The 26,882-nt window shown below is 50.8% G+C and overlaps 2 protein-coding genes across 3 annotated transcripts; one reads left to right on the top strand and one right to left on the bottom strand.

The window, feature by feature from the left end:
• The first annotated feature begins 16,448 nt into the window (after nt 1-16,448).
• LOC119316336 (bZIP transcription factor RISBZ4-like) lies at nt 16,449-19,004 on the top strand. 2 transcript variants are annotated; one of them, XM_037590652.1, is made up of 5 exons: nt 16,449-16,851; nt 17,542-17,647; nt 17,900-18,053; nt 18,150-18,225; nt 18,315-19,004. In XM_037590652.1, exons 1-5 carry the CDS (start codon nt 16,690-16,692, stop codon nt 18,753-18,755), a joined length of 939 nt encoding a protein of 312 aa, XP_037446549.1. In that variant the 5' UTR covers nt 16,449-16,689; the 3' UTR covers nt 18,756-19,004. The 2 variants fall into 2 exon arrangements, with proteins under 2 accessions (XP_037446549.1, XP_037446548.1); XM_037590651.1 differs by having other exon boundaries at nt 16,454-16,851; nt 17,897-18,053.
• A 39-nt stretch (nt 19,005-19,043) lies between these two features.
• LOC119315762 (protein ALTERED PHOSPHATE STARVATION RESPONSE 1-like) lies at nt 19,044-21,376 on the bottom strand. Its single transcript, XM_037590255.1, has 4 exons — nt 20,431-21,376; nt 20,101-20,261; nt 19,764-19,987; nt 19,044-19,662 (listed from the first exon to the last, which is right to left on the bottom strand). The coding sequence occupies exons 1-4, from the start codon at nt 21,320-21,322 to the stop codon at nt 19,044-19,046; spliced, it is 1,896 nt and encodes a 631-aa protein (XP_037446152.1). The 5' UTR covers nt 21,323-21,376.
• Between the last annotated feature and the right edge of the window lie 5,506 nt (nt 21,377-26,882).

Raw genomic sequence — 26,882 nt, 5'->3', positions numbered from 1 at the left:
GCCTCTTATGATTCGCAGGATTCTAAAAATGTAAGAATAGAAAACGTATATGATCAGTGGCATGTCTTCTTTAACTTTATAGGATTAGCAATGAGTGTTTGATGCCACGAAAAAGTTAAAGATACTATAAAGAGAGGTTAGAGTGGATGTTAGATTTCCTATAAAATATAGTACAAAAGATTTTATCCTATGAAGCAAAGGACCATTGTAGGAAAAATTCCTAAGGACTTGAATCCTTTAAAAATCGTATAGAATTCTTTTGAGATTCAAAGGACCCCTTGCCGTGTTCATTTTACACCATCATATAGAGCTTGCATCAACGGGAACATTACATTAGGCAGACGGTCACACACAGTCACGCTCCCTTTGTCACTTTGCCTGCGTCGGATGCGTGTCGCCGAAGGCTTCTAGACCACGAAGCATCAGCTAAGGAAAGAGACACACGAGGCACCTCCAATCCAAAATAAACAAGAGCGAGAGGAGGGGTTTGGTTTGGTGAGACGTGCGACGGTGCGAGTGAGAGGGGGCAAGAGGACAAAGCAGCCAACTCGGCCAAGTGCGTCACCTGACTCGGACGCCCCCGTCCCCCGTCCACCGCTCCCGTCCCGTCTCCACCCCCCACAGGATCCTCTGCGGCCCACCGTCGCGGCTCCAGCCTCCGCAGCCTGCACCGCGCCGTCGGTTCCCTCCACTAGCCTCGTAACACGTGCGCGCGCAGCAGGGGTCTCTGCGTCCGCGTGGCCGCAGAGGATCTGGGGACGCTGGCGCGTACCTGCTTCCCGCCGGTGGTGGCCAATGCGACGGCCGCCCCGCTCCCCCGCCGCGACGCCCGAGCCGACCCGTCTCACCGAGTGCGCGGTCCCACCGGATCCACCCCACATGTCAGTGGACGGTGCGGTAGACAAACCAGGTGGCCGGGGACGGGGGGTGCCCACGTGCTCGGCCCTGGCGGCCCCGGAGGTCGGTGCGGATCCGAGTCAGCCCCCATTCCTCGGCGGCCGAGAATTGTCGGGAACGCCCCGCTCGCTGTCGCCGGGTTCGTTCGAACCTGTGCTGCTGTGCACCGCCTTTTTGCACCGGTGACGTCGTGGTCCGGCCTCGTGGTGTCCAGCTCGCCCCGCCGACCTCGTCTTTTGGCCCGGTTTGGTCGCTAGCGTAGCGGGGGCATCGGCGATCTCATCGGAATGCACTTGGATGCCCAGAATGCCCTCCCTCGACCGGCATCGTTTCTACTCTATCGCGTTACGTGCGTGTGGGGTCGGGTGGGGCGTAAAAGATACACGTTGGTCGTGCGTGGAGGAAGGTGACATAAAACATACTACTACAGTGGTTTCGGAAACGGAGTGTGCTTCTGTGTGGTACTCCCTCCATTTCAAAATAGATGACCTAATTTTATACTAATATATAGGAGCCAGCGAGCTGTGTTTCGTGAACCTAGACGTGAAGCAGCTATTGGAGGGTTTACAAATTTTCTCAAAAGGAAAAGGGTCGTTGTGTCATGCGGAGTGTCTAGACTCGTTTACAATAATTTTGTTACAGTGTAGAAACACAAACATTAAACCCCACTCCCTACCATCTCCACAAATATTATACTCCCTCCCTTTCTAAATATAACTCTCTTTAGAGATTCTAATCCAGACTACATATGAAGCAAAATGAGTGAATCTACACTCTAGAATAAGCTTATATACAGCAGTATGTAGTCCATACCGAAATATTTAAAAGGTTTATATTTAGAAGCAGAGGGAGTACTACAAAATCATTAACTTTGGATAGAATTTCTAAGAAGTTTTAAATGTGTCGGAAAAATATATTGTTTGACTTTTTCAAAAGTTTTTAGAAATGGTCCGTCAATTTCATCCCATTCCCCACCCAGACCAAACCCTAGCCTCACTCTCGACAGTTCCTCTCTGTTTTGTCCCCTTCCTGCCTGTTCCCTTCCCCGCACCACCAAGCCCGGACCCGGCAGTTTGGCCGGGCCCATCCGGCTTGGACGCCCTCGCCGTCATGTCAGATTTGAGCTCCACGTTGATCGACGAACAACTCTCCCTACGTATCGCCCAACGACTGCCACGAATGGATAGGAGGGGGGGTGCGCTTGAGCTCCCCACGCTCCTCGATGGTCCAAAGGGGTAGCTCATGCTCTGCGCCCTCCTCGAAGAGGCGATGAGTGGCCAATGGCGCCAGGCACCTCCAACCCCTGCTTATCCTGGACGACGCTGGGGTGCTCGTCCCCGCAGAACCCAGTAATAGGTGCGGTCCACTCGTCGCATGAGGCAGAGGGTGGCACGGACCAGACCCACTTGGTCTGGCAGCAAGTCATGCAGATCTGTTGCCGCCTGCCGACTCGGGCGAGGACCTCCACCGCGACGTCATCCACGGGACCTGCCACTAACGTCGCAAAAATGCAATTTGATCAAGTTGTGATTCGAAGGTTCTAAGAGCATCTCCAGCCGTTCGGCCCCCCAGGACGCCAAAAAAACGCGTCCTGGGGGCGAGCCGGCGAGATTTTCGGCGTGCGGGCGACTGCGTTCCCAGTCGTCGCCCCCAGGTTGGCCCCAGGGCTAAATGAATTCGGCGTTTTTTTGGCACAAACTCGTCGAAATTCATCCAAACTCGGCGACATTCATTCAAATTTGTACAAAAAACAAATAAAAAAACAAACACGGCCTAGCTACGCCATCCTCGCCACGCCTCGCCGCCGTCCGACTTCTACATGCCTAGGCGCTTGAAGAAGTCAGTGTAGTCGTCGTCGTCCTCGCCCTGCCACCCGCCGCCGTCCCTGTTGCAGCCCTGTCCAGGGTCGCCGACGCGGGATGGCCCGGCCTCCTCCTCGTCGCTGTCGAGGTAGAGGACGCCGTCCACCTCGCGGATGGGGCGGGGGTGGCGCGCCTTGAGTTCCTCGAGGGCGCAGCGCTGGCGAGCCACCTGCTCACGGGCGTAGTCCTCCTCGCCCACCTCATGCCCGTCTCGTCGGCGGCGGCCATCGCAAGGTGCTCCGGCTTCACCGGGAGCAGGGGAGGCTCCGACTCGGTTTTCGGCCGGACGCGGCGCATGCGAACGCCACGGCCTTCCTCGGGGATGGTTAGGGCGCCGCTGCGGGTGCGGCGCCCTAGCGGGGACTCCCCTGCCGTGTCCTGCGGCTCGGGCTTGACGGCGAAGGCCGCCGGCGAGCCGCTCGAGGAGGAGGAGGTCGTCGCGTCCGACAACCGCCGTGGCATCCACGAGCTGCCATGGCGGCGAGAGAAGGACGGGGGTGCGGGGGCGGGGTACTCGAGGCGCGGCCTGTTGCCGGCCTCGATGTAGTCGAGGACGTGCTCGAGGGTGCGGCCGGGCACCCCCCACCAGTCGCGCCGCCCTTCGGCGTTGTGGCATCCGCGAGGCACGATGCCGTTGGTGGAGGCGATCAGGCCGTCGCGGCGGCATCAATGGAGGCGACCGCGCGGCAGCGCGGCAGCTTTGGCATTTGTAAGGACATATTTATCCCTAAGTGTTTTGGTGATTGATGACAACGCATTTGCGGACTAATCGTGTGCCATGAGTTTTCCAGACACTTCTTTGCTAGGCACAAGACGATTGGGTGCCCCTCGAAGACTGACGAAGACGGCGTCTTTTCTACATTTCTTTTTGGTGGATTTGAGTCGTAGGAAAGCCGTACTATTAAGAGGGGGTCCGCGTTGGAAAGGTTTGGGTGGAATCATCACGTACACGTCTCCTTTTATCCCCTCCTTCTTCCTTGGAGCTTTCTCCGTTTTTCCTGCCTCCTTTGACTGGCTGCTATTGTGCTTGCGGTAGTACCGCTCCTGGATCAACGGTAGTACCGTAGGCATCCACGATAGTACCGCGCGGTGGCGCGGTAGTACCGCTGGTGCTCACGGTAGTACCGCTCCCTTGGAGCCGCACTACCACTGCCCACCAGGCTAGTGCCGCCCCTTTGCGGTAGTAGGAGCGGATGTAATTTTTTACATCCGCACCTGCCGCGGTAGTACCGCTTTCGACGTGCGGTAGTACCGCGCTATGCGGTCAGGCAGTAGTACCGCCCCTCGGCAGTACTACTGTGTCGGGTTTTTGCTACTTCCATTTATTTGCGGAAGTAGGCACGGTAGTTCCCCTTCCCCCTGGCTGGGACTTTTGCGTTGCGATAGTACCGCATGGGGGGCGCGGTAGTACCGCGCGTGCGGAAGTACCGCCCCCAGCTTGCGTCTGTTTCTGTGCTAGGGTCGCGGCAGTACCGTGGGACAGTACGGTTGTACCGCACTGCCGTGCGGTAGTACCGCTTGGTTGCAAGCAGTAGTACCGCGCGGCCTTGCGGTAGTACCGCTGGCCAGGCGCGGTAGTACCGCTGGCCGCGGGCTGGTTGGTGGGTAACAGTTGGATCTTTTCCACACTATATAAAGGGTCTCCTTCTTCCCCGTTGACTCACCTCTTCCACCATTAAAGCTCCATTATTGCTCCAAGCTCCATTTTCGCCCGATCTCACTCCCTAGCCAACCAAACTTATTGATTTGCTCGGGAGTGGTTGAGAAGGCCCCGATCTACACTTCCACCAAAAGATATTTGATTCCCCCCTACTAATCCCTTGCGGATCTTGTTACTCTTGGGTGTTTGAGCATCCTAGATGGTTGAGGTCACCGCGAAGCCATAGTCCATTATGGTGAAGCTTCATGGTGTCGTTGGGAGCCTCCAATTGAGTTGTGGAGATTGCCCCAACCTCGTTTGTAAAGGTTCGGTCGCCGCCTCCAAGGGCACCAATGGTGGAATCACGGCATCTCGCATTGTGTGAGGGCGTGAGGAGATTACGGTGGCCCTAGTGGTTTCTTGGGGAGCATTGTGCCTCCACACCGCTCCAACGGAGACGTACTTCCTCTCAAAGGGAAGGAACTTCGGCAACACATCCTCGTCTCCACCGTCTCCATTCTTGGTTATCTCGTGCCTTTACTTGTGTAGATTATTTGTTTCATATATCTTGCTTGCTTGTGTTCCTATTCGTGTTGCATCATATAGGTTGCTCATCTAGTTGCATATCTAGACAACCTACTTTGATGCAAAGTTTAAATTGCTAAAGAAAAGCTAAAAATTGTTAGTCGCCTATTCACCCCCTCTAGTCAACCATATCGATCCTTTCAATTGGTATCAGAGCCTCGTCTCTTTATTAAGGACTTTACCGTCCAAAGAGTATGGTTGATACCGTAGACGGTGCAGAGGAACACTCCGGTGTGAATCCTATCTCGTCTACGGGCGATGGGGGAACTTCAGTCTCTCGTGAAGAGTTCAATGTGGCCTTGGAGACATTGAAAACCTCCATGACGACCGAAGTTGAAAGCATGTTTACTAAATTTCTTGAGGGGCTTAAACTATCCACCGCACCGTTGAAAGTGGGTGATCCCGCCATCAAGGTGTCGGATGCTATCCCCGACAAGGGGGAAGCTAGTAGTGAAAAGGCTCCTTCTTCTAGTGGCAAGAATGGCACCGGCATCTTTGCCCATGTGGAACCACCACTTGTTTATGGTGGACCGGTTCCTTCCACTCATTTGAATCATACCGGTCCTCCTCCTAAGATTGTGAAAAATGAGGATTTTGATTCTTGGGTTTACCGCTTTAAACGTCATTTAAATCATGTGAACACTAACCTTTGGAGAATCATTGAAGAAGGTTTCTATCCACATGATCCAAGCAACTTCACTCCTCGAGAAGCCGCGGACAATCAATTCAATGAGAATGCTCTCTTCATCATTCAAGATGCAATTCCACCCGAAGACCTACCTCATCTTCGTCCCTTCGCCTTGGCCAAAGATGCATGGCATTGTGTCGTGTCTCTCTACCGGGGAAGCGCAAGCATTCAACGGTCCAACTATGAAGTGGTACAAGATGAGGCCGATGAGTTTGCAATGAAGGAAGATGAAGAACCTCGTGAGCTTTATCGGAGAGTAACCAAACTCGCGGTCTCACTACGAGATCACGGGAGCAAGGACACGGATGACAATTGGATCAAGCGCAAATTCCTCAAGGCAATGATGCCCTACCACAAGGCCATGTCTTCCGTCATTCGTCAAAGACCGGACTTCCACACTTGGACCTCAAGTGAAGTGTTGGATGAGTTTGTGGCCATGAACATTTTGGACAAGACCGCCGACAATGCGGTGCTCCGTTCTCAACGAGCAAAGAAGCCTAACCTTGCATTGAAGGCCAAGCTCATCGTGGAAGAATAAGAAGAGGAAGAAGAGGAGAGCAACCCCGAAGATATGAAGTATGCATATAATGAACACATGACACTTGCTTCAAGGCAATTTTGGAGCAAGAAAAACTCGAGGCCCAATTTTAGCAAAAACAACTCGAGTGGCACAAGGGGCAAGCAACGTGTAAGGACTTACTACAATTGCGGCAACGTGAGTCATTTCGTTGCGGAATGCCCGTATGAGAAGAGGGAAGACAATGGCGGCAAACTCATCCGAAAGGACAAGGCCAAGTCGTTCCCCAACAAGAACAACTTCACCAAGAAGACTCCTCCCAAGGCTTTGGTTGTGCAAGAAGAGTACAATGAGGATGATGATGATGATGAAGATGGTGAGTCGGTTGCCATGGCCTCCGTTGCCATTGCAACAACGTCAGGGGTGTCTCTCTTCGACTCACCCAACGAGAGCATCACCGCCAAGTGCATCATGGCTAAAGCCACCAACAAGGTAACCTCCAACATCAAAACTACCATCATTAATCATCCTTCCCCAATGGATAGCATTAATGAACTTGAGGGAGCTAATGTGGAGGCTAACGAGTTTGAGGCCTTTATGGGCAAACTCAAGGGAAAATCCAAGAAGCACTTTGTTGATCTCTTGGAACAACTGGGTGAGGCCAATGACATGATCGAGGCTCACGAAGACACCATATCTAAGATGGAAGGGCATAGTCGTGACTATGCCGATGAGATTTCAGATCTTTCCAATGCTCTTGAGGAAGAGCGTGGTCTTCGTTTGGCTCTTGAGGAGTCACACAACGTTGATCATGCTAAGTTAAAGAAAGATTATGATCATGCCCTCATTGTTTCTCGTGTGCTAAATTCCGAGAAGGCCAAACTCGGGGTTGATCTTGCTAGACTCAAAGAGGAGTTTGATATACTTGACAAGGCCCACAAGGCCTTGAAGGGTATTCACGCTAGTCTCAAGGAGTCTCATGATCAACTCCAAGTGAAGCTAACTAAGGAGAAAGCAACTTTTCCTCATATGGTTTTAATTGATAATGCAAATGCTACTAACCCGTGTTGTGAGCATATACATCTTGTTGAGGAAAATGCGAAGTTGAAGGAGCAACTTGAGAGAGGTCTTGCGACTTGCATACAAGGCAAGAAGAATCTCAACGATCTCTTGATCAACCAAAAGGGAGGTATGGCCAAGGAAGGGGTTGGGTACGTGCCCGACTCCAAGAACAAGAAGAAGAATGACAAGACCAAACGACCTCCTCCCCTCATGCAAACCTTTGTGAGGGAGGGGAGAGTGCCCCTGAGGAGAAGAAGAAGAACAATGTCAAGAAGGGCAATGCCATCCCTCTCAACAAAGCCGGCGATTTTAACCTTCTTATGTGTTATGCCGTGCTAGTGATGGGCATGTTTATGCCAAATTTGTTGGTTCTCTTCATGAATACATTGAATGGTCTATTTGGGTTCCAAAAACCCTTGTTACTAACATCAAAGGACCCATTACAAAATGGGTACCTAAAACCAAGCATTGATCTCTTGTAGGTGTTTGCTTCCGGTGGGGGATCATGGTTGCTCGATAGCGGAGCTACAAATCATATGACTGGAAGCAAGGACTTGGTAGTGGACATGCACAAGGTTCCATCTATGCCCACCAATGTCGAGTGGGGTGACGCCTCATCTTCTAAGGTATTGGGACTTGGTAAGGTGGTCATCTCTCATGGTCTCACGATCGAGAAGGTCATGCTTGTTGAGTCCCTTGCATACAATTTACTTTCCGTTCGTCAACTTGCTATCATGGGCTTTGCCACTTTCTTTGATATCGATACCATGGCCCTCTTGTGGAGCAAGACTCTTAAAGTAGCCTTTGTTGGGCATGTTGAGAACGGTCTATATGTGATTAACTTTTCAGAGCGGCCCACTAAGACCGCGACATGCCTAATGGCTAAAGTTGATGTAGGATGGCTTTGGCATCGCCGTTTAGCCCATGTCAATATGAGATCTTTGCAAAGTCTCCTCAAGGGGTACCATGTCCGTGGACTAACGAATGTTAGTTTTGCTAAAGATCGTGCTTGCAGTGCCTGTATCGAAGGAAAGCTACATGAGAAGGCTCACCCTCCCACGACTATCATTTATTCAAAGAGGCCTCTGGAGCTCCTTCACATGGATCTCTTTGGGCCTCCATCCTTTGATAGTCTTGGAGTTAGGAAGTATTACTTGGTGATTGTGGATGACTACTCAAGGTACACGTGGGTGTATTTCTTCAAGAGGAAGAGCGAGACCCAATAAACCGTCATTGACTTTGCAAATGAAGCACAACGTCAACACAATGCAAAGATCTTGACAATAAGAAGTGACAACGGCACCGAGTTCAAGAACTACACCTTGGATGAGTTTCTTAGTGACGAGGGAATCAAGCATCAATATTCCGCACCCTACACCCCTCAACAAAACGGTGTTGCGGAGAGGAAGAACCGGACGTTGATGGATGCGGCAAGGACCATGATGGCGGAGTTCAAGTCTCCGTACAACTTTTTGGCCGAAGCCATCAACACCGCGTGTCATGCATCAAATCGGCTCTACCTCCGCAAGGGCTTGAACAAGACTCCATATGAAATACTCACCGGTAACAAGCCCAACCTCAAGTACTTCTGGGTATTCGGGTGTAAGTGTTTCATTCTCAAGAAAGGTGTTCGGTTGTCTAAATTTGAGGCTAGAGCTTATGAGGGCATATTTGTTGGTTATGCTACAAACTCTCATGCTTACCGTGTCCTCAATAAATCCACGGGACTTATTAAGGAGACGTGTAACGTGGAGTTTGATGAGAATAACGGCTCCCAAGTGGAGCAAAGTGGCACTTGTGATGTAGGTGATGAAATTCCTCCTCAAGCCATAAGAAGAATGGGTGTTGGTTTCATCCTACCCATTGAGGAACCCCTTGTGGCCGAAGGAGAAGGACAATGCTCCACTCAAGTGGAGTCATCACCAACCCAAGGCCCACATGCTTCCGAAGAACAAAGTGAAGGCCCTCAACCTCATGAACAAGACCAAGGGCAAGATCATACTCAAGACGGTGTGGACACACCAAGTGATGCCCAAGCTCAAGTTCTCTCCCCCGAGCAAGTTCAAGATCAAGAACAAGTTCATGATGGCGCTCAAGATGATCAAGTAACCGCTCCTCAACTCACCACCGAGGAGGAATTAGAGCGTCGTGCCGCCAAGGTTGCTTCCAAGCTCTCCACCAAGGATCATCTCATGACGAATGTGCTTGGAAGCTTAAGAAAGGGGGTAAGCACTCATAGACAATTAGCAAATTATTGTGAGCATCACGCGTTTGTCTCTTGTGTGGAACCCCACAAGGTCTATGAGGCGCTAGAAGATCCGGATTGGCTCAATGCCATGCACGAAGAACTCAACAACTTCGAGCACAACAAAGTGTGGAGATTGGTGCCAAGGCCAACGGGGAACCACAATGTCATTGGAACCAAGTGGATATTCAAGAACAAGCAAGATTCCCATGGGATTATCATTCGCAACAAGGCTCGTTTGGTAGCACAAGGCTACTCCCAAGTCGAGGGTATCGACTACGGTGAAACCTTTGCTCCCGTTGCTCGTCTTGAATCCATTCGCATGTTGATTGCATATGCTTCTCATCATAACTTTAAGTTACAACAAATGGATGTGAAGAGTGCTTTTCTTAATGGTCCCATTAATGAATTGGTGTACGTCAAGCAACCCCCCGGGTTCGAGGATCCCTACTTTCCCGATCATGTGTATCAACTCGATAAGGCACTCTATGGCCTTAAACAAGCCCCACGTGCGTGGTATGACCACCTTACCGAGTTGTTACAAGACCGTGGTTTTGAAGTTTGGCTAATCGACCCCACTCTTTTTACTAAGAAGGTCAAAGGGGAGTTGTTTGTGTGCCAATTATATGTTGATGATATTATCTTTGGTTCTCCTAACAAAGCTTTCAATGAGGAATTTGCTGCTCTCATGACCTCAAAGTTCGAGATGTCCTCCATGCGAGAGTTGAAGTTCTTTCTAGGGTTCAAAGTGAAGCAAAGAAGAGAAGGAACCTTCATCAATCAATCCAAATACACTCAAGACATGCTCAAGAGATTCAAGCTAAGTGACGTCAAGCCGGCTTCCACTCCAATGCCCACCAAGTGCCAACTTGACTTAGATCCCAATGGTGAAGTGGTGGATCAAAAGGTATATCGTTCCATGATTGGTTCCTTGCTTTACCTTTGTGCATCTAGACCGGACATCATGTTGAGTGTGGGAATTTGTGCACGGTTTCAAGCCGCACCTAAGGAAAGTCACTATGTGGCGGTCAAACGAATCTTTCGATATTTTGGATCATACCCCAAACTTTGGCTTATGGTACCCAAGAGGATCAAACTTCAAGCTTGTAAGGTACTCGGATTCCGATTGGGCGGGAGACAAAGTGGATAGGAAGTCCACTTCCGGAGGGTGCCAATTCCTTGGTTGCTCTTTGGTAAGTTGGTCTTCCAAAAAGCAAAGTTGTGTATCTCTCTCGTCCACCGAAGCGGAGTATGTGGCGGCCGGTAGTTGTTGTGCACAACTCTTATGGATGAGGCAAACTTTAAAGGATTATGGTGTCACTTGTGACAAAGTGCCTCTTTGGTGTGACAATGAAAGTGCCATCAAGTTCTCTCTCAACCCGGTGCAACACTTCAAGACGAAGCATATTGAGATCCGGTATCACTTCATCCGGGATCACATTAGGCGAGGAGAGATCGAGCTCAACTACGTCAACACTCATGATAACCTTGCAGATATCTTCACGAAGCCCTTGGATGAAGCAAGATTTCGCGAGTTAAGGCATGAGCTAAATATCATCGATTCGAGCAATGTTGCTTGAACCCTTACACAACCCACCATACTCAACGTGTTGTCCTATTTAGATGTAGGCATGGACATAGGGGGAGTGATGTTCTCTCAATGAACTCTCCCTCCCCCCATTATGCATAAATCAATCAAGTCTTTCACATTAGCCATGTTTGATGGTACTTGTGCTTCAAAGACGAGTTTTGGTCATGGACCCAAGGATAATTCTTCGTGGTGCCATACCAATTGACTCAAACATAGGTGGCTACGGCCACTGCCCTCTCTTTTGGAGAGGTGGTGTCTCGTGGTTGGTTCGTTTGTCGTGTGCCTTTCTGGTTTTGTGTGTTGCGTGGTCTTGTGGTGTCATGTTGGCTCGGAGTGGTTTGTGCAAAGATCCAGTTTTTCGCGCTCGAAACGTGCATCTTCTTGAGCCCACGGTACTACCGCATCTGGGAGCGGTACTACCGCTTTGGGAGGCACGGTACTACCGCGCCACAGCACGGTACTACCGCTCTGGTGTGGTACCTCGGAAGTACCGCACCGTGCGGTACTACCGTGTCTGGGCACGGTACTACCGCGCTGTCAAGGGCGCGTGGGGGTTATGACTCGGGCAGGGGAGTTCCAACTCCCCATACCCATTCATTGTCTCTCTCTCTCCACGTCTCTCCCTCTCAAGAACGGCGCCAGAGTCCCTCGCCGGATCTCCGTCTCCGGCCACTCTCCTCGGATTCCGACCGGTGGGATCGTTCCCCACCACTTCCTCTTGCCATGGACCAAGGTTTTTCCCCAAATCCCTCTTTTTTCTTGGTTGTTCTCTTGCTTCTAGGCTTTTGGGGAGAAACTTGTCGTTCTTGAGATTTTAGGCCAAATCTATGCAATAGTAGGATGTAGGAGAGTCGTGATGCGTAGGAAACATACTTGATATGCTGTCTTGTGGTAGCTTTGTCCAACCGTAGTACCGTCGTGGTTTCGCGGGCTTTCTCAGATTTGAACCCGTTCAGATCTGACGCGGTGCGGTACTACCGTGCCCGATGTGCGGTACTACCGCTCTTGCGGTACTACCGCCCATCAGGTGCGGTACTACCGTACCGTACGTTACTACCGCTCCGCAGACGCGGTACTACCGCGCCGGCCGCGGCGCTAAGGTCGTACTACTGCTCCTACACCCGGTACTACCGTGATCTTGCACGGTACTACTGCGTCTAAGAGCCGTACTACTCTCTTAGCTCCGCAGCTCTTGGCAGTACTACCGTAGGGATCAAATCTCTCTCTAGGCATTTATCATGTGTGCTTTCTACTTGTTTCACTTGCTTTGTTGTGGTCTTTGCATTAATCTCTCTTGGCTGTTGTGGGTGTTTTTGTGTTCTGTGTCTCAGGTGGTGGCTCTCGCCGTTCCAATCCCAGTCGTGACACTGGCTCCAAGCGTCTGCGCAACCCCCAAGATGAAGCCCCAGAGGGCTCCAATGCCCCCAAGCGCAATGTCAAGACCACTGCCAGCAAGCAAAAGGAACCGGTTAAGGGCATGGACGAGATTTCAACCACTGAGTATGTCGAGCGCCGGAAGATCAATCCCTATGTGAATCCTCGGGCTATCCTCAGAGGCACCGAGTTGTTCTGGACCAAGCAACGGGCTCTCATCTATCTGGATGTGATCAAGAACAAGCAGAATACCTTCGTGGATGTCAAGTGGACAGACATGCATCACCTGCGGAAAGACAAGTTTCGTGACTATTTTGGAGAGGCTCTGGACTTGGTGGAGCAGTTTGCTATTGAGCCGGTGATCTCCTTTCACCTTGACTATGACCCTGAGCTTATCTGTCAGTTCTTTGCCTCAGTGTACTTTCATCCCGGGGAGGAGTGGAGGATGACCTGGATGACCTGGATGACCAATGGCCGTCAGCTGTCTGCTACATGGAAAGAGTTCATGGATCTGCTGCACATTCCTGATGACGGGCTTCACACCCCCGTTGGCGTTCGCCCCATGCCAATTCTGAGTCTGCCAACAAGAACCAGCTTCAGCCCTTCCTTGTTGAGAAGGTACTCCCCAATGGCAAGTCATCTTGGGTGTTGAACTCCTTTCTGGATATCATGCATCGCATCTTCCGCAACACTCTGTTCCCACGCATTGGCGACAAGGACAAGGTTCATGCATATCTAGTGGACATGTTGCTCTTGTGTGCAGAGGCACGTACTTCTCAGACTCAGCCACTTGATGTCTCACACATCATGTGGTGTGAGCTTCGGTTTGCGGTGTTCACTCACAAGGTATCTATCTATGGACCGTACCTGTTTCTGCTGCTCTCCACCACTTGGGAGAAGACGTATCTAGGTGATGAGTTCCTTGCTTCAGACTGGATTCGCCATGAGTCCATCAGCCTCCGCGTCAAGCCCAACTGGGCCAACACCACTACCCATGCTGAGGCATCTTCTGCTAGGAGGGCTGCTGGTCAGGGGGAGGCTGCTGCTGCTGAGACTGCTGCTGAGGACCGTGCTGCTAGGTCCACCACTTCTTCCTCTGAGCCGTCATGGGCCAAGAAGCTGAAGGACAAGATGAAGACTCTCTTCTGCATGCAGGCGAAGGGACAGTACAGGGCTCACGTGACTGATAAGGAGAGTCGCCGCCGTGACAAGAAGGTGATGAGGCTCTTTGGAGAGGATGTGTCTGGCGGGTCTGAGGACGTCATCACACCTGAGGCTGCCTGGATGTCAAAGCAGGGCTACAAGTGGACCAGTTCAGAGGATGACATCGAGGAGACTATCCCCGCCACTGAGTCTGACGAGGAGCACGAGGAGCAGTGGGACGACTTCTCTGCCTGAGCCACCCCGTGTGTGTAGGTGTCCTCTCTGCCTTTTTGGCGTCTCGATGACAAAGGGGAAGAGAGTGTAGGGATTTGCGTTGTGTCGTGCTTGGTGTGTTTGTTTGCTTTGTCGTTTGGACCTCGTTTGCCTCATTTGCTTTTGTTCGGTTTGTGCCTTCGAGACCTTTCCTCCATATGGTGTAAGACATATGCACTCTATCTATCTTAGTTATCTTCTGTTTGTACTATCTTGTCTAGTGATAAATTTGCCTTGTCTCTATAATATAGGGGGAGCTCTGTTCCTAGTATTCGTGCTCATCTAGGTGGCACACATTTAGGGGGAGCCCGTCTATATTATAGAGAGGAGGGGTTTGCTTTTACTTAATAGTATTTTTCCTTGTGCAAATCCTGTTTTGTCATCAATCCATCAAAAAGGGGAAGATTGTAAGGACATATTTATCCCTAAGTGTTTTGGTGATTGATGACAACGCATTCGCGGACTAATCGTGTGCCATGAGTTTTCCAGACACTTCTTTGCTAGGCACAAGACGATTGGGTGCCCCTCGAAGACTGACGAAGACGGCGTCTTTTCTACGTTTCTTTTTGGTGGATTTGAGTCATAGGAAAGCCGTACTATTAAGAGGGGGTCCGCGTTGGAAAGGTTTGGGTGGAATCATCACGTACACGTCTCCTTTTATCCCCTCTTTCTTCCTTAGAGCTTCCTCCGTTTTTCCTGCCTCCTTTGACTGGCTGCTATTGTGGTTGCGGTAGTACCGCTCCTGGATCAACGGTAGTACCGTAGGCATTCACGGTAGTACCGCGCGGTGGCGCGGTAGTACCGCTGGTGCTCACGGTAATACCGCTCCCCTGGAGCTGCACTACCGCTGCCCACCAGGCTAGTGCGGCCCCTTTGCGGTAGTAGGAGCGGATGTAATTTTTTACATCCGCACCTGCCGCGGTAGTACCGCTTTCGCCGTGCGGTAGTACTGCGCTATGCGGTCAGGCAGTAGTACCGCCCCTCGGCAGTAGTACTGTATCGGGTTTTTGCTACTTCCGTTTATTTGCGGAAGTAGGCACGGTAGTTTCCCTTCCCCCTGGCTGGGACTTTTGCGTTGCGGTAGTACCGCATGGGGGGCGCGGTAGTACCGCGCGTGCGGAAGTACCGCCCCCAGCTTGCGTCTGTTTCTGTGCTAGGGTCGCGGCAGTACCGTGGGACGGTACGGTTGTACCGCACGGTTGGATCTTTTCCACACTATATAAAGGGTCTCCTTCTTCCCCGTTGACTCACCTCTTCCATCATTAAAACTCCATTATTGCTCCAAGCTCCATTTTCGCCCGATCTCACTCCCTAGCCAACCAAACTTGTTGATTTGCTCGGGAGTGGTTCAGAAGGCCCCGATCTACACTTCCATCAAGAGATATTTGATTCCCCCTACTAATCCCTTGCGGATCTTGTTACTCTTGGGTGTTTGAGCATCCTAGACGGTTGAGGTCACCGCGAAGCCATAGTCCATTGTGGTGAAGCTTCGTGGTGTCGTTGGGAGCCTCCAATTGAGTTGTGGAGATTGCCCCAACCTCGTTTGTAAAGGTTCGGTCGCCGCCTCCAAGGGCACCAATAGTGGAATCACGACATCTCCCATTGTGTGAGGGCGTGAGGAGATTACGGTGGCCCTAGTGGCTTCTTGGGGAGCATTGTGCCTCCACAGCGCTCCAACGGAGACGTACTTCTTCTCAAAGGGAAGGAACTTCGGCAACACATCCTCGTCTCCACCGTCTCCATTCTTAGTTATCTCGTGCCTTTACTTGTGTAGATTATTTGTTTCATATATCTTGCTTGCTTGTGTTCCTATTCGTGTTGCATCATATAGGTTGCTCATCTAGTTGCATATCTAGACAACCTACTTTGATGCAAAGTTTAAATTGCTAAAGAAAAGTTAAAAATTGTTAGTTGCCTATTCACCCCCCTCTAGTCAACCATATCGATCCTTTCAGCATTGATTCCCGCGGGAAACGAGGCGATGTGGACGACGAAGCGGCGCGTCGCTGACAGGGCGGGTCCATCACAGTTCGCGCCAAAACGGTCCGTCCGGCGCCCCTAGGCGATCCCCAGCACGCCGGGTTCGAGTTGGATACGCCGGCGTCAATTTCTGCCCAATCCGGCGGAAAACGGATTCCTGAAGGCGCGACTGGGCTATTTTTTCGGCACCGGTGCCGAAAAAGTGTCCTGGGGTGCCTGTTGGGGACGCGGCTGGAAATGTTCTAATGTGAGGCGAGGAATGAGGAGTGACTAGGCGCTGTCCGCGGACGCATCCCAGACATTGTGGGGCAAACTTTGTAAAGTCTGATTGTAGATGCTCTACGATATGTTTTTATTTTCTTCGAAGCAGAGAAGAGAGAACCCACCGGAGCTCGACACCCATGCACGGACGTCACTTCCTCTTTGCGTTGCCTCGCAATTTCGCAGTGACGAGGATCCTAAACCGTGGTCCCGCGTGTCTGGCCTGGATACGGCCGGTCGAGTGGCAGACCCGTAGATATCCCCGAAGAAGGCGCCCCAGAGACGAGCCGAACCGCTTTCCACGCCCGACTTCACTCCTTCCAGCCAGCCAGCCACCTTTCTTCTCCTTTGGTTTTTTTCTATCCGATTGATCGATCGACCGCCGAAAAGAGCTTTTTCTCTCTATAGCGTTCCGCCTCACCGCGGCATCTCCCCTCTAAAAGGAAGCACCGGACGCCGACGCCACGTACCGGAGCACCCACCAGACTCCTCCTCCGCAGCTCTGCTCAGCTCACCTCAGCTCCCTCCCCCTCTCCGCAGCGGCAGCGCAGCGAGCGAGCGAGCGACCGGCGATGAAGAAGTGCGCGTCGGAGCTGGAGCTGGAGGCCTTCATCCGCGGGCGGGGGCTCGGCGCCGAGCAGAAGCCCGGCACCGCCGCCGTGGGCACCGCCAACGGGCCCTACGGCCTCTTCTCCGCCGCCGACCTCTCCGGCGCCTTCGGCTTCGCCGACGCGGTGAGTCCGTCGCCCTCGATCGATCTCCTCCTGTTAACGTAGCGCAGCAGAGGAGCTGATGAAACTGTGGCGCGTACTGCATAGCACGGAATTTTTGGATGCTTATGGCATGGCATGTTCTGAATTTCTGATGATCATACGCGACATATGCATATATTTTTTCCCCTTGATGGCATGAGATGGTGCTTGCATCATTCCTGCCGACTAGAATTAATTGAACCACCTGCGGCTTGTGGGTGAGATGCGGGCCATGCGATGCGACCTAGCCTTTCCTCTTGGCAACATGCACGCTTAACATCCTTGAGAAAGAAATCATATTTATTTAAAAATATAACTATATTTTGGAGGTGGACGAAAGATTCCCATATGCCAAAGTTAGGAGTGTGTGTGTGTGTTCATGTTCAGTCTTTCTTTTCTTTCATTCGAATTTCGGTCATCAACTGAAATCAGTGGCTTTTATGGTGATTTTGGCTTTTTCAATTCGGCCAACACCAAAAGTTGTGTTCGAATTTGACTGAAATTCAACCAAAAAATTATCAAATTTTGTCAAACATCTGAATTCTATGTAGTACTAGAAGATGCAAACGAATAATACACCTTTGCTATGCATGATATGTTCTGATGTAGAGCTCCACTTGGGCGATTGTTTTCACTGTACTGAATTTCTTTCGTTTTTTCCCAACTAAGCAGACCCTGAATGGAACAATTCAGAATCACTTGTGGTCTCAGTCCCCGAACCTCGGCGCACGGCATCCCGCGGTCTCCACGACAATCGAGTCGCAGTCGTCAATCTATGGTAAATGCATCCAACATAGTTCCTCTTCCACAGTTTTCAGTGAGTTCATATGATTGTGTTTAGAAGAAGAATGGTTCATTGCTGTGTGCCATGGTTTTCAGTACTAAACTGCACACTGAATCACATGATATTCAGATGTTTGGGCAGACATAGTAGGTGCTGTTGCGTCTAAACCGGGCTTGGTTACAACACATGACTAGACGACTAGTGTGTCTTGCTCATGCTCTGTTGAATTCTCTATCTATGCAGCAGCGGCGAGTCCCACGTCGGCGACCAATCTGAGCATCAAAGAGAGCCAAGCTTTCGGAGGCACGAGCGGCTCGGACTCCGATAGCGAGTCGATGTTCGACGACGGTGGCTTGTGCGACAACGGCACGAACCCAACAGACGTGAAAAGGATGAGACGGTACATCAACAACCATGAACCATTATGCCTTTTTTTTCCCCTTGTGTTCTTCATTCACTGCTCAAATCATAAACCCTTGTTTGCCAATTACTACAGGATGGTGTCGAACCGAGAGTCCGCCCGACGGTCGAGGAAGAGGAAGCAAGCTCACTTGGTTGAGCTGGAAACGCAGGTAAGATAGGCTACGGCGTGCGTACTGACTAGGAGTAATTTTCAAGGTTCAGTTGAGTTCATTATGGCTTGTGGGTGACTGGACTGCAGGTTGATCAGCTCCGGGGTGACAACGCGTCGATCTTCAAGCAGCTGACGGACGCGAACCAGCAGTTCACGACGGCGGTCACGGACAACCGGATCCTCAAGTCGGACGTGGAGGCGCTGCGGGTGAAGGTGAAGCTGGCGGAGGACATGGTGGCGCGCGGCGCGATGTCGTGCGGGCTGGGCCACCTGGGTCTGTCCCCGGCGGCGCTGAACCCGTGCCGCGTCCCGGACGTGCTGGCCGGGCTGGACTTCCTCCCCGGCGGCCCCGACGACGCCTGCTTCGGGAGCCTGTCCCCGGCCGAGCAGGTGCAGAGCTCGCCGATGCAGAGCATGGCCAGCCTGGAGAGCCTCGAGCACAGCAGCAGGATGCAGCACGGCGGCGGCAGCGACGCCGTCGACGTCTGGGGCTGGGACTCCAGCTCCAACGGCGCCATGTCCAAGTGAAGCCATGCACGTCCCTCCCTGCCCGCGTACCTACCTACGTACATCAAAGTGTTTGAGCTGATGAAAACTCTTGATGGACTTGAGTTTTTCAGAGTCCTCTCGTGTCGCGTCAGTCGGTAATAACTCTGCGTCTTCGCCGTGCCTATAGCTATGTAATGGAACTTTCTACCCAGAGTACATGTAATGGTGAGACCATGTCAGTTAACTGTGATCTGTCAGTCGGCGGTAAGCTTCATCATTTACAGATTACACACGGTGCACTTCCCTTCCCGCCATTTCATTTACAGGTTACGGTGGGTTGTTTTGGATGGACGGCTCGTCGTCCCTTCCCGCCATTTCTGCCTCGCGTTCTCTGTCATCCATCTCGGCCACCAGCTCGCGGTACGCCGCGGAGGCCAGGCCGCCGGCCTCGGCCATGGCGCCCAGCGCCGCCGCCAGCCCGACGCAGACCCTCCGCTTCCCTTCCTCCTCGTTCGGCGGCTCCTCCTCGGCGCTGCTGTTGCGGCGCCGCGCGGCCGTCGCGATAGCCGCCGCCTCGGCCGCGACGCCCTCTACGGCCCGGATCGCCGCGTCCACGTCCACGGCCTCGACCGCGCGGGCCCAGGCCACGATCAGCCGCGGCATGTCCTCGCCGTCCTTGACGCAGCTCCGCGCCCAGCCCCAGAGCGCCGCCGCGTACCCGCGCTGCGACTCGGCCCAGGCCTCCAGCGCCGCGCGCCAGCCGCGGAGCTCCGTCGCCAGCGCGCCCGCCGCCGTGGCCGCGCGCGTCGGCCCCGGCGGCGGCGGCGGGCCCCTGATGCCTCCCTCCGCCCCGGCGGCCGAGGAGGAGAGGAGCGCGCTCGCCTCGTCCGCCGTGCGCTTCATCACCCGGTGCGCGTCGCCGATCACGCGCCACATCCTTGCCAGCCTGAACAGCACAGCGACGCCGACGAGAAACATCGATCAAACACTTGCGGCGTCACCATTGTCCGGGGAACCGATCGAGCACGCCATAATAAACACACGTACCCTCGGATGAGCTCGGCGAGCTGCGGCAGCAGCTCGTCGTCGCGGACGGCGACGATCCGCCGGGACACGGCGTCGACGGAGGCGAGGGAGATGTTGAGCTTGGTCCGGAGGTCCCTGATGGCGGCCCTGGTCCTCTCGATCGCGAACGGCTCCGCGCCGTTGGCGTCCTGGCTCCTCAGCTGCGCCACCTTCTTCTCGTACGACAGCCGGACGCGCTCCCCTGCCTGGAAATACATTTCATATCACAACTTCATCCTAACTGGTTCTGAACTTATGATCATTCTACGAGAGTTGGAGTTGAATTCGAAGAGAAGCGCGTGTGATCGGTCGAACGTACCCTGACTTCCTCGTAGAGCTTCTTCTCCCACGCGTAGAGCCTGTCGAGGCTCTCCTTGTGGCTCTGGAAGAGTTGGAATGGCTCCGGCGAAGGTTCACGGGCGCCGACTTGCTCGCCGCCGTCGTCCCCCTCGACGTCCCCTCTCGGAGCAGGTGGTCGAACTGTCTATGTACAAGACGGCAATGATCAATGCTACAGCTCTATGGCATGTTCTGAATAATTCACTCTGTTCTAGTCTGAAGAATAGAAAAGCAATTGACATGACAGGGTATAATTCAGAAGTTCAGGCTTGAGGTAGGGGAAGAGGTTTTGCATGACTGATGACTGTACCTTTCTTCTGGTAGGGGACGACCTCCAGCAGCACCGAGACCTCGCCAGCGGTTTCGGCGACCTTCGAGAAATGGCCCTTGATGTCCCTCATGGCCTCCGCCACGCTCGCCGGCGGCCTGTCGACAAACACCGTGAATCGGCCGGGGGTGCTCTGCTGCTCGACCTCGGCGCTCGCCCGCACCCTCAGCTTGTTGCTCACACCCGCCACCTTTTTCTTTTCTTTTCGCTCCCTTGGCTCCACTACCACCTGCGCTGCCTCTGCCTGCTCATGACCAGGCGCCTCCCCCTCCTCTGATTCGCCTTCTCCATTGCTGCCATCCTCGCTTATTTCTTCCAGCTCCGGCATCTCACCATCTTCTTGATCAGCATTCGCCTCTTGGACGCCATGATTCACATAGCCCACGCGATCGGTCGGCAGCGAAGAGAAGGGGTCGACCCAGAACACGTCCCACACCGACGGCAGGTGCGACGGCGAGGAAACCGGCACGTCGTTCGCCGGAGGGCGGAAGAGCCGGGGATCCACGCCGAAGAACCCGTCAACCACGGCGGCCTCGGCAGCTCCAGCCTCGCCGTCCCACCGCCCTACCAGCGGGTGCACGGGCGCCCCTCCTTGCCTCAGGCGGTTGACGACGAGGAGGACGGCCCTCTTCTCCGGCGAGCACGGGCGGTGGGTGCACTGCGCGGACGTGTCCTGCAGGAAGTAGAGGTGCTCGTCCTCGGCGAGGCAGTAGAAGAGCGCGAGCGAGACGCGGCGGAGCGACTGGAGGTAGGCGACGTGGGAGGAGGCCAGGAGGTCCCGCTGCGCGATCGCCTTCTTGACGAAGCTCCGGCGGTCGTGGCACGCCTTCACGGCCTCCTCCTCGTCGAGCTTCTTCGACGAGGAGCAGCCCATCGGCCCCGGCAGGCCAGATTGCTTGCTGCTGCCGTTGGGTCGGTCGGTACGAGGACGAGAGGCGGACGTGATTACTGTCTCGTTCTGTTTACGTGTTCTTGTAGTAGGGATCAGTACGTCTTGAGATGCTTTGGTTGCGTTGGGTCTGTGCAAGAAACGAAGAATTCCCTGGGGAGGTGAACTGAAGCTGAGGGAAACATGGAAGAGCTCAGGCTTGCAAAGAATCTCTCGCTGACAAGAAATGGTCGTAACGCTTCACACGCTGTGCTTCTTTATTGATAGATAGACTGGCGAAAGTTGCATCTTAGCATTGCTTCTTGGCTCAGACCGATGAAAGGAAGAATCTCCAATGGAGATACAATAATGTTCCATGTCTAGAATCTTATCGAAACTTTGCACACAAAGAAAAATCCAACCACTTCTTAAAGCTCGATATATCTAAGGCCTTCGACTCAGTTGATTGGGCGTACCTGTTTGAGGTGTTGCAAGCTCTGGGTTTTGGCCAGAATATGCACGACTGGATTTCTTTGTTCCTGTCATCCTTGACCTTTAGCGTTTTGCTTAACGAGATTCCGCCCCCATCCCACCATGCTTGAGAGCTTCGTCATGTCGACCCGCTTTCACCCATGCTTTTCATCCTCACCATTGACCCACTGCTGCAACAGATACACAACATGGCTACAGAAATGGGGGTTCTTAAGCTTGTTTAGCCTCGTAATGCTAGACTAAGAACTCCTCTGTACGTAGATGATGCTGGAATGTTTGCCACCCAAACAAGGAGAAGTTATCAGCCATCCGCCACATCCTTGATGTTTTCGCCGATGCCATTAGTCTAAGAACGACCATCAGCAAGATTGAAGTATTTCCTATTCGTTGCGAGCACATTGACCTAGCTGACACCCTCTCGATCTTCCCAGCTAAGATGTCCGCTTTCCCCGGCAAATACCTCGATCCCCCCTACACATTCAGCGCCCCCGGAAGGTGGAATTGCAACCTCTCATCGGCAAGTTTGGTGCTCACATTCATGGCTAGAGGGGAAGAAACCTAACGTGGGCTGGCTGGGTCGATCTGACAAAGTCGGTTCTCATTGCTACTACTCGGTGGTCATCCTGCATCCCATATGGGCACTCAAAGATGGAAAAGTTGGCCAGGAATTTTAATTGACATGTTGATGATAGTGAAAACGCCAGTGGTGGGTGTTCCTTGGTGAACTAGAAGATGGTGTGTACCCCTAAAATCTTGGGTGGTCTTGGGGTGGTTGATCTGGAGCGCTTCGACCAGGCGTTGCATTTGAGGTAGCCTTGGAGTCCGGGCTAAAGTTGCCTAATGGCTCGATATTTTGTCACTTTTATAAGAGGGTTTTGGTGTGGTTTTCGAAGGGTTTTCGATATTTCTGGGTCTTTTTAACGCTAATTGATAACCCACAAGTATAGGGGATCAATTGTAGCCTCTTTCGATAAGTAATAGTGTCGAACCCAATGAGGAGCTAAAGGTAGAACAAATATTCCCTCAAGTTCTATCAACCACCGATACAACTCTATGCACGTTTGACGTTTGCTTTACCGGAAACAAGTATGAAACTATTTTGCAAGGATAAAACTATGAGTACTTTGCGAGAATAAAAATACGGATAAATTGCAAGGTAATAAACGTGGAAAGCTTTTGTCAATAAGAAAGTTATTTGTCCCTAGGCAATCGATAACTAGAATGGTAATCATTATTGCAATTTTATTTGAGGGAGAGGCATAAGCTAACATACTTTCTCTTCTTGGATCATATGCACTTATGTTTGAAACTCTAACAAGCATCCGCAACTATTAAAGATCATTAAGGTAAAACCCAACCATAGCATTATAAGGCATCAAGTCCTCTTTACTCCCATACACAATTACTCGGGTCTGTGCTTCTGTCACTCACGCCACCCACCATAAGCAAATCATGAACATATTGCAAACCCTACAACTGGGATCCCTCACGCTTGCGCGGCACGGAGAGCACCATAGGACAACACCAGTAATAAAACATGCAACTGAAACCAATCACGATCATCAATTAACCCATAGGACAAAACAGATCTACTCAAACATCATAGGATAGCCATACATCATTGGGAAATAATATATAGCGTTGAGTGTCGGAGTCAAAACCGGCAGATCTCGGGTAGGGGGTCCCAAACTATGCGTCTAAGGTCGATGGTAACAGGAGACAAGGGACACGATGTTTACCCAGGTTTGGGCCCTCTCTATGGAGATAATACCCTACTTCCTGCTTGATTGATCTTGATGAATATGAGTATTACAAGAGTTGATCTATGATGTCTACTACATAACCTTCTTCTTGTAGGCGTTGTTGGGCCTCCAAGTACAGAGGTTTGTAGGACAGTAGTAAATTTCCCTCAAGTGGATGACCTAAGGTTTATCAATCCGTGGGAGGCGTAGGATGAAGATGGTCTCTCTCAAGCAACCCTGCAACCAAATAACAACGAGTCTCTTGTGTCCCCAACGCACCCAATACAATTGTAAATTGTATATGTGCACTAGTTCGGCGAACAGATGGTGATACAAGTGCAATATGGATAGTAGATAATGGTTTTTGTAATCTGAAAATATAAAAACATCAAGGTAACTAATGATAAAAGTGAGCACAAACGGTATTGCAACACGTTGAAACAAGGCCTAGGGTTCATACTTTCACTAGTGCAAGTTCTCAAAACAATAATAACATAATTGGATCATATAACTATCCCTCAACATGCAACAAAGAGTCACTCCAAAGTCACTAATAGCGGAGGACAAACGAAGAGATTATGGTAGGGTACGAAACCACCTCAAAGTTATCCTTTCTGATCGATCTATTCAAGAGTCCATAGTAAAATAACATGAAGCTATTCTTTCCGTTCAATCTATCATAGAGTTCGTACTAGAATAACACCTTAAGACACAAATCAACCAAAACCCTAATGTCACCTAGATACTCCAATGTCACCTCAAGTATCCGTGGGTATGATTATACGATATGCATCACACAATCTCAAATTCATCTATTCAACCAACACAAAGAACTTCAAAGAGTGCCCCAAAGTTTCTACCGGAGAGTCAAGACGAAAACGTGTGCCAACCCCTATGCATAAGTTCACGAGGTCACGGAACTCGCAAGTTGGTCACCAAAACATACATCAAGTGGATCACAAATCCTTAAAGACTCAATCCGATAAGAGAACTTCAAAGGAAAAACTCAATTCATCACAAGAGAGTAGAGGGGGAGAAACATCATAAGATCCAACTATAATAGCAAAGCTCGCGATACATCAAGATCGTATCACCTCAAGAACACGAGAGAGAGAGAGATCAAACACATATCTACTGGTACATACCCTCAGCCCCGAGGGAGAACTACTCCCTCCTCGTCATGGAGAGCGCCGAGATGATGAAGATGGCCACCGGAGAGGGATCCCCCCCTCCGGCAGGGTGCCGGAACGGGTCTAGATTGGTTTTCGGTGGCTACGGAGGCTTCTGGCGGCTGAACTCCCGAAAAAAGTCGGTCAGGGGAGCCACGAGGGTGGGGGGCGCGCCTCCCTGCCTCGTGGCCAGCTCGAAAATTCCCTGACGTATACTCCAAGTCTCCTGGATTGCTTCCGTTCCAAAAATAACTCTCCCGAAGGTTTCATTTCATTTGGACTCTGTTTGATATTCCTTTTTTCAAAACACTGAAATAGGCAAGAAACAACAATTTGGGCTGGGCCTCCGGTTAATAGGTTAATCCCAAAAATAATATAAAAGTGTATAATAAAGCCCATAAACATCCAAAACAGATAATATAATAGCGTGGAACAATCAAAAATTATAGATACGTTGGAGACGTATCAACATCCCCAAGCATAATTCCTACTCGTCCTTGAGTAGGTAAATGATAAAAACAAAATTTTTGATGTGGAATGCTACCTAACATATTTATCAATGTAATCTTCTCTATTGTGGCAAGAATATTTAGATCCATAAGATTCAAGACAAAAGTTTAATATTGACATAATAATAATAATACTTCAAGCATACTAACAAAGTAATCATGTCTTCTCAAAATAACATGGCCAAAGAAATCTATCCCTACAAAATCATATAGTCTGGCTATGCTCTATCTTCATCACACAAAATATTTAGATCATGCACAACCCCAATGACAAGCCAAGCAATTGTTTCATACTTTTGATGTTCTGAAACCTTTTCAATCTTCACGCAATATATGAGCGTGAGCCATGGATATAGCACTATGGTGGAATAGAATGGTGGTTGTGGAGAAGAAAAAAAAGGAGAAGATAGTCTCACATCAACTAGGCGTATCAACGGGCTATGGATATGCCCATCAATAGATATCAATGTGAATGAGTAGGGATTTCCATGCAACGGAGGCACTAGAGCTATAAGTGTATGAAAGCTCAACAAAAGAAACTAAGTGGGTGTGCATCCAACTTGCTTGCTCACGAAGACCTAGGGCAATTTGAGGAAGCCCATCATTGGAATATACAAGCCAAGTTCTATAATGAAAGATTCCCACTAGTATATGAAAGTGACAACATAGGAGACTCTTTATCATGAAGATCATGGTGCTACTTTGAAGCACAAGTGTGGTAAAAGGATAGTAGCATTGCCCCTTCTCTCTTTCTCTCTCATTTTTTTGTCTTTTTGGGCCTTCTCTTTTTTTAGGGCCTCTTTTTTCTCTTTTTTTTATTTTTTTTTATTTTTTTTGTCCGGAGTCTCATCCCGACTTGTGGGGGAATCGTAGTCTTCATCATCCTTTCCTCACTGGGACAATGCTCTAATAATGATGATCATAACACTTTTATTTACTTACAACTGAAGAATTACAACTCGATACTTAGAACAAAATATGACTCTATGTGAATGCCTCCGGCAGTGTACCGGGATGAGCGATGAATCAAGAGTGACATGTATGAAAGAATTATGAACGGTGGCTTTGCCACAAATATGATGTCAACTACATGATCATGCAAAGCAATATGACAATGATGGAGCGTGTCACAATAAACGGAACGGTGGAAAGTTGCATGGCAATATATCTCGGAATGGCTATGGAAATGCCATAATAGGTAGGTATGGTGGCTGTTTTGAGGAAGGTAAATGGTGGGTTTATGGTACCGGCGAAAGTTGTGCGGTACTAGAGAGGCTAGCAATGGTGGAAGGGTGAGAGTGCATATAATACATGAACTCAATATAAGTCATAAAGAACTCACATACTTATTGCAAAAATCTATTAGTTATCGAAACAAAGTACTACGCGCATGCTCCTAGGGGGATAGATTTGTAGGAAAAGACCGTCACTCGTCCCCGACCGCCACTCATAAGGAAGACAATCAATAAATAAATCATGCTCCGACTTCATCACATAACGGTTCACCATACGTGCATGCTACGGGTATCACAAACTTCAACACAAGTATTTCTCAAATTCACAACTACTCAACTAGCATAACTCTAATATCACAATCTTCATATCTCAAAACAATCATCAAGTATCAAACTTCTCATAGTATTCAATGCACTTT

Source organism: Triticum dicoccoides, chromosome 6A (assembly GCF_002162155.2).
Source record: "Triticum dicoccoides isolate Atlit2015 ecotype Zavitan chromosome 6A, WEW_v2.0, whole genome shotgun sequence".
Taxonomy (NCBI): Eukaryota; Viridiplantae; Streptophyta; class Magnoliopsida; order Poales; family Poaceae; genus Triticum; species Triticum dicoccoides.
This window is presented reverse-complemented; position numbering and strand designations above follow the sequence as displayed.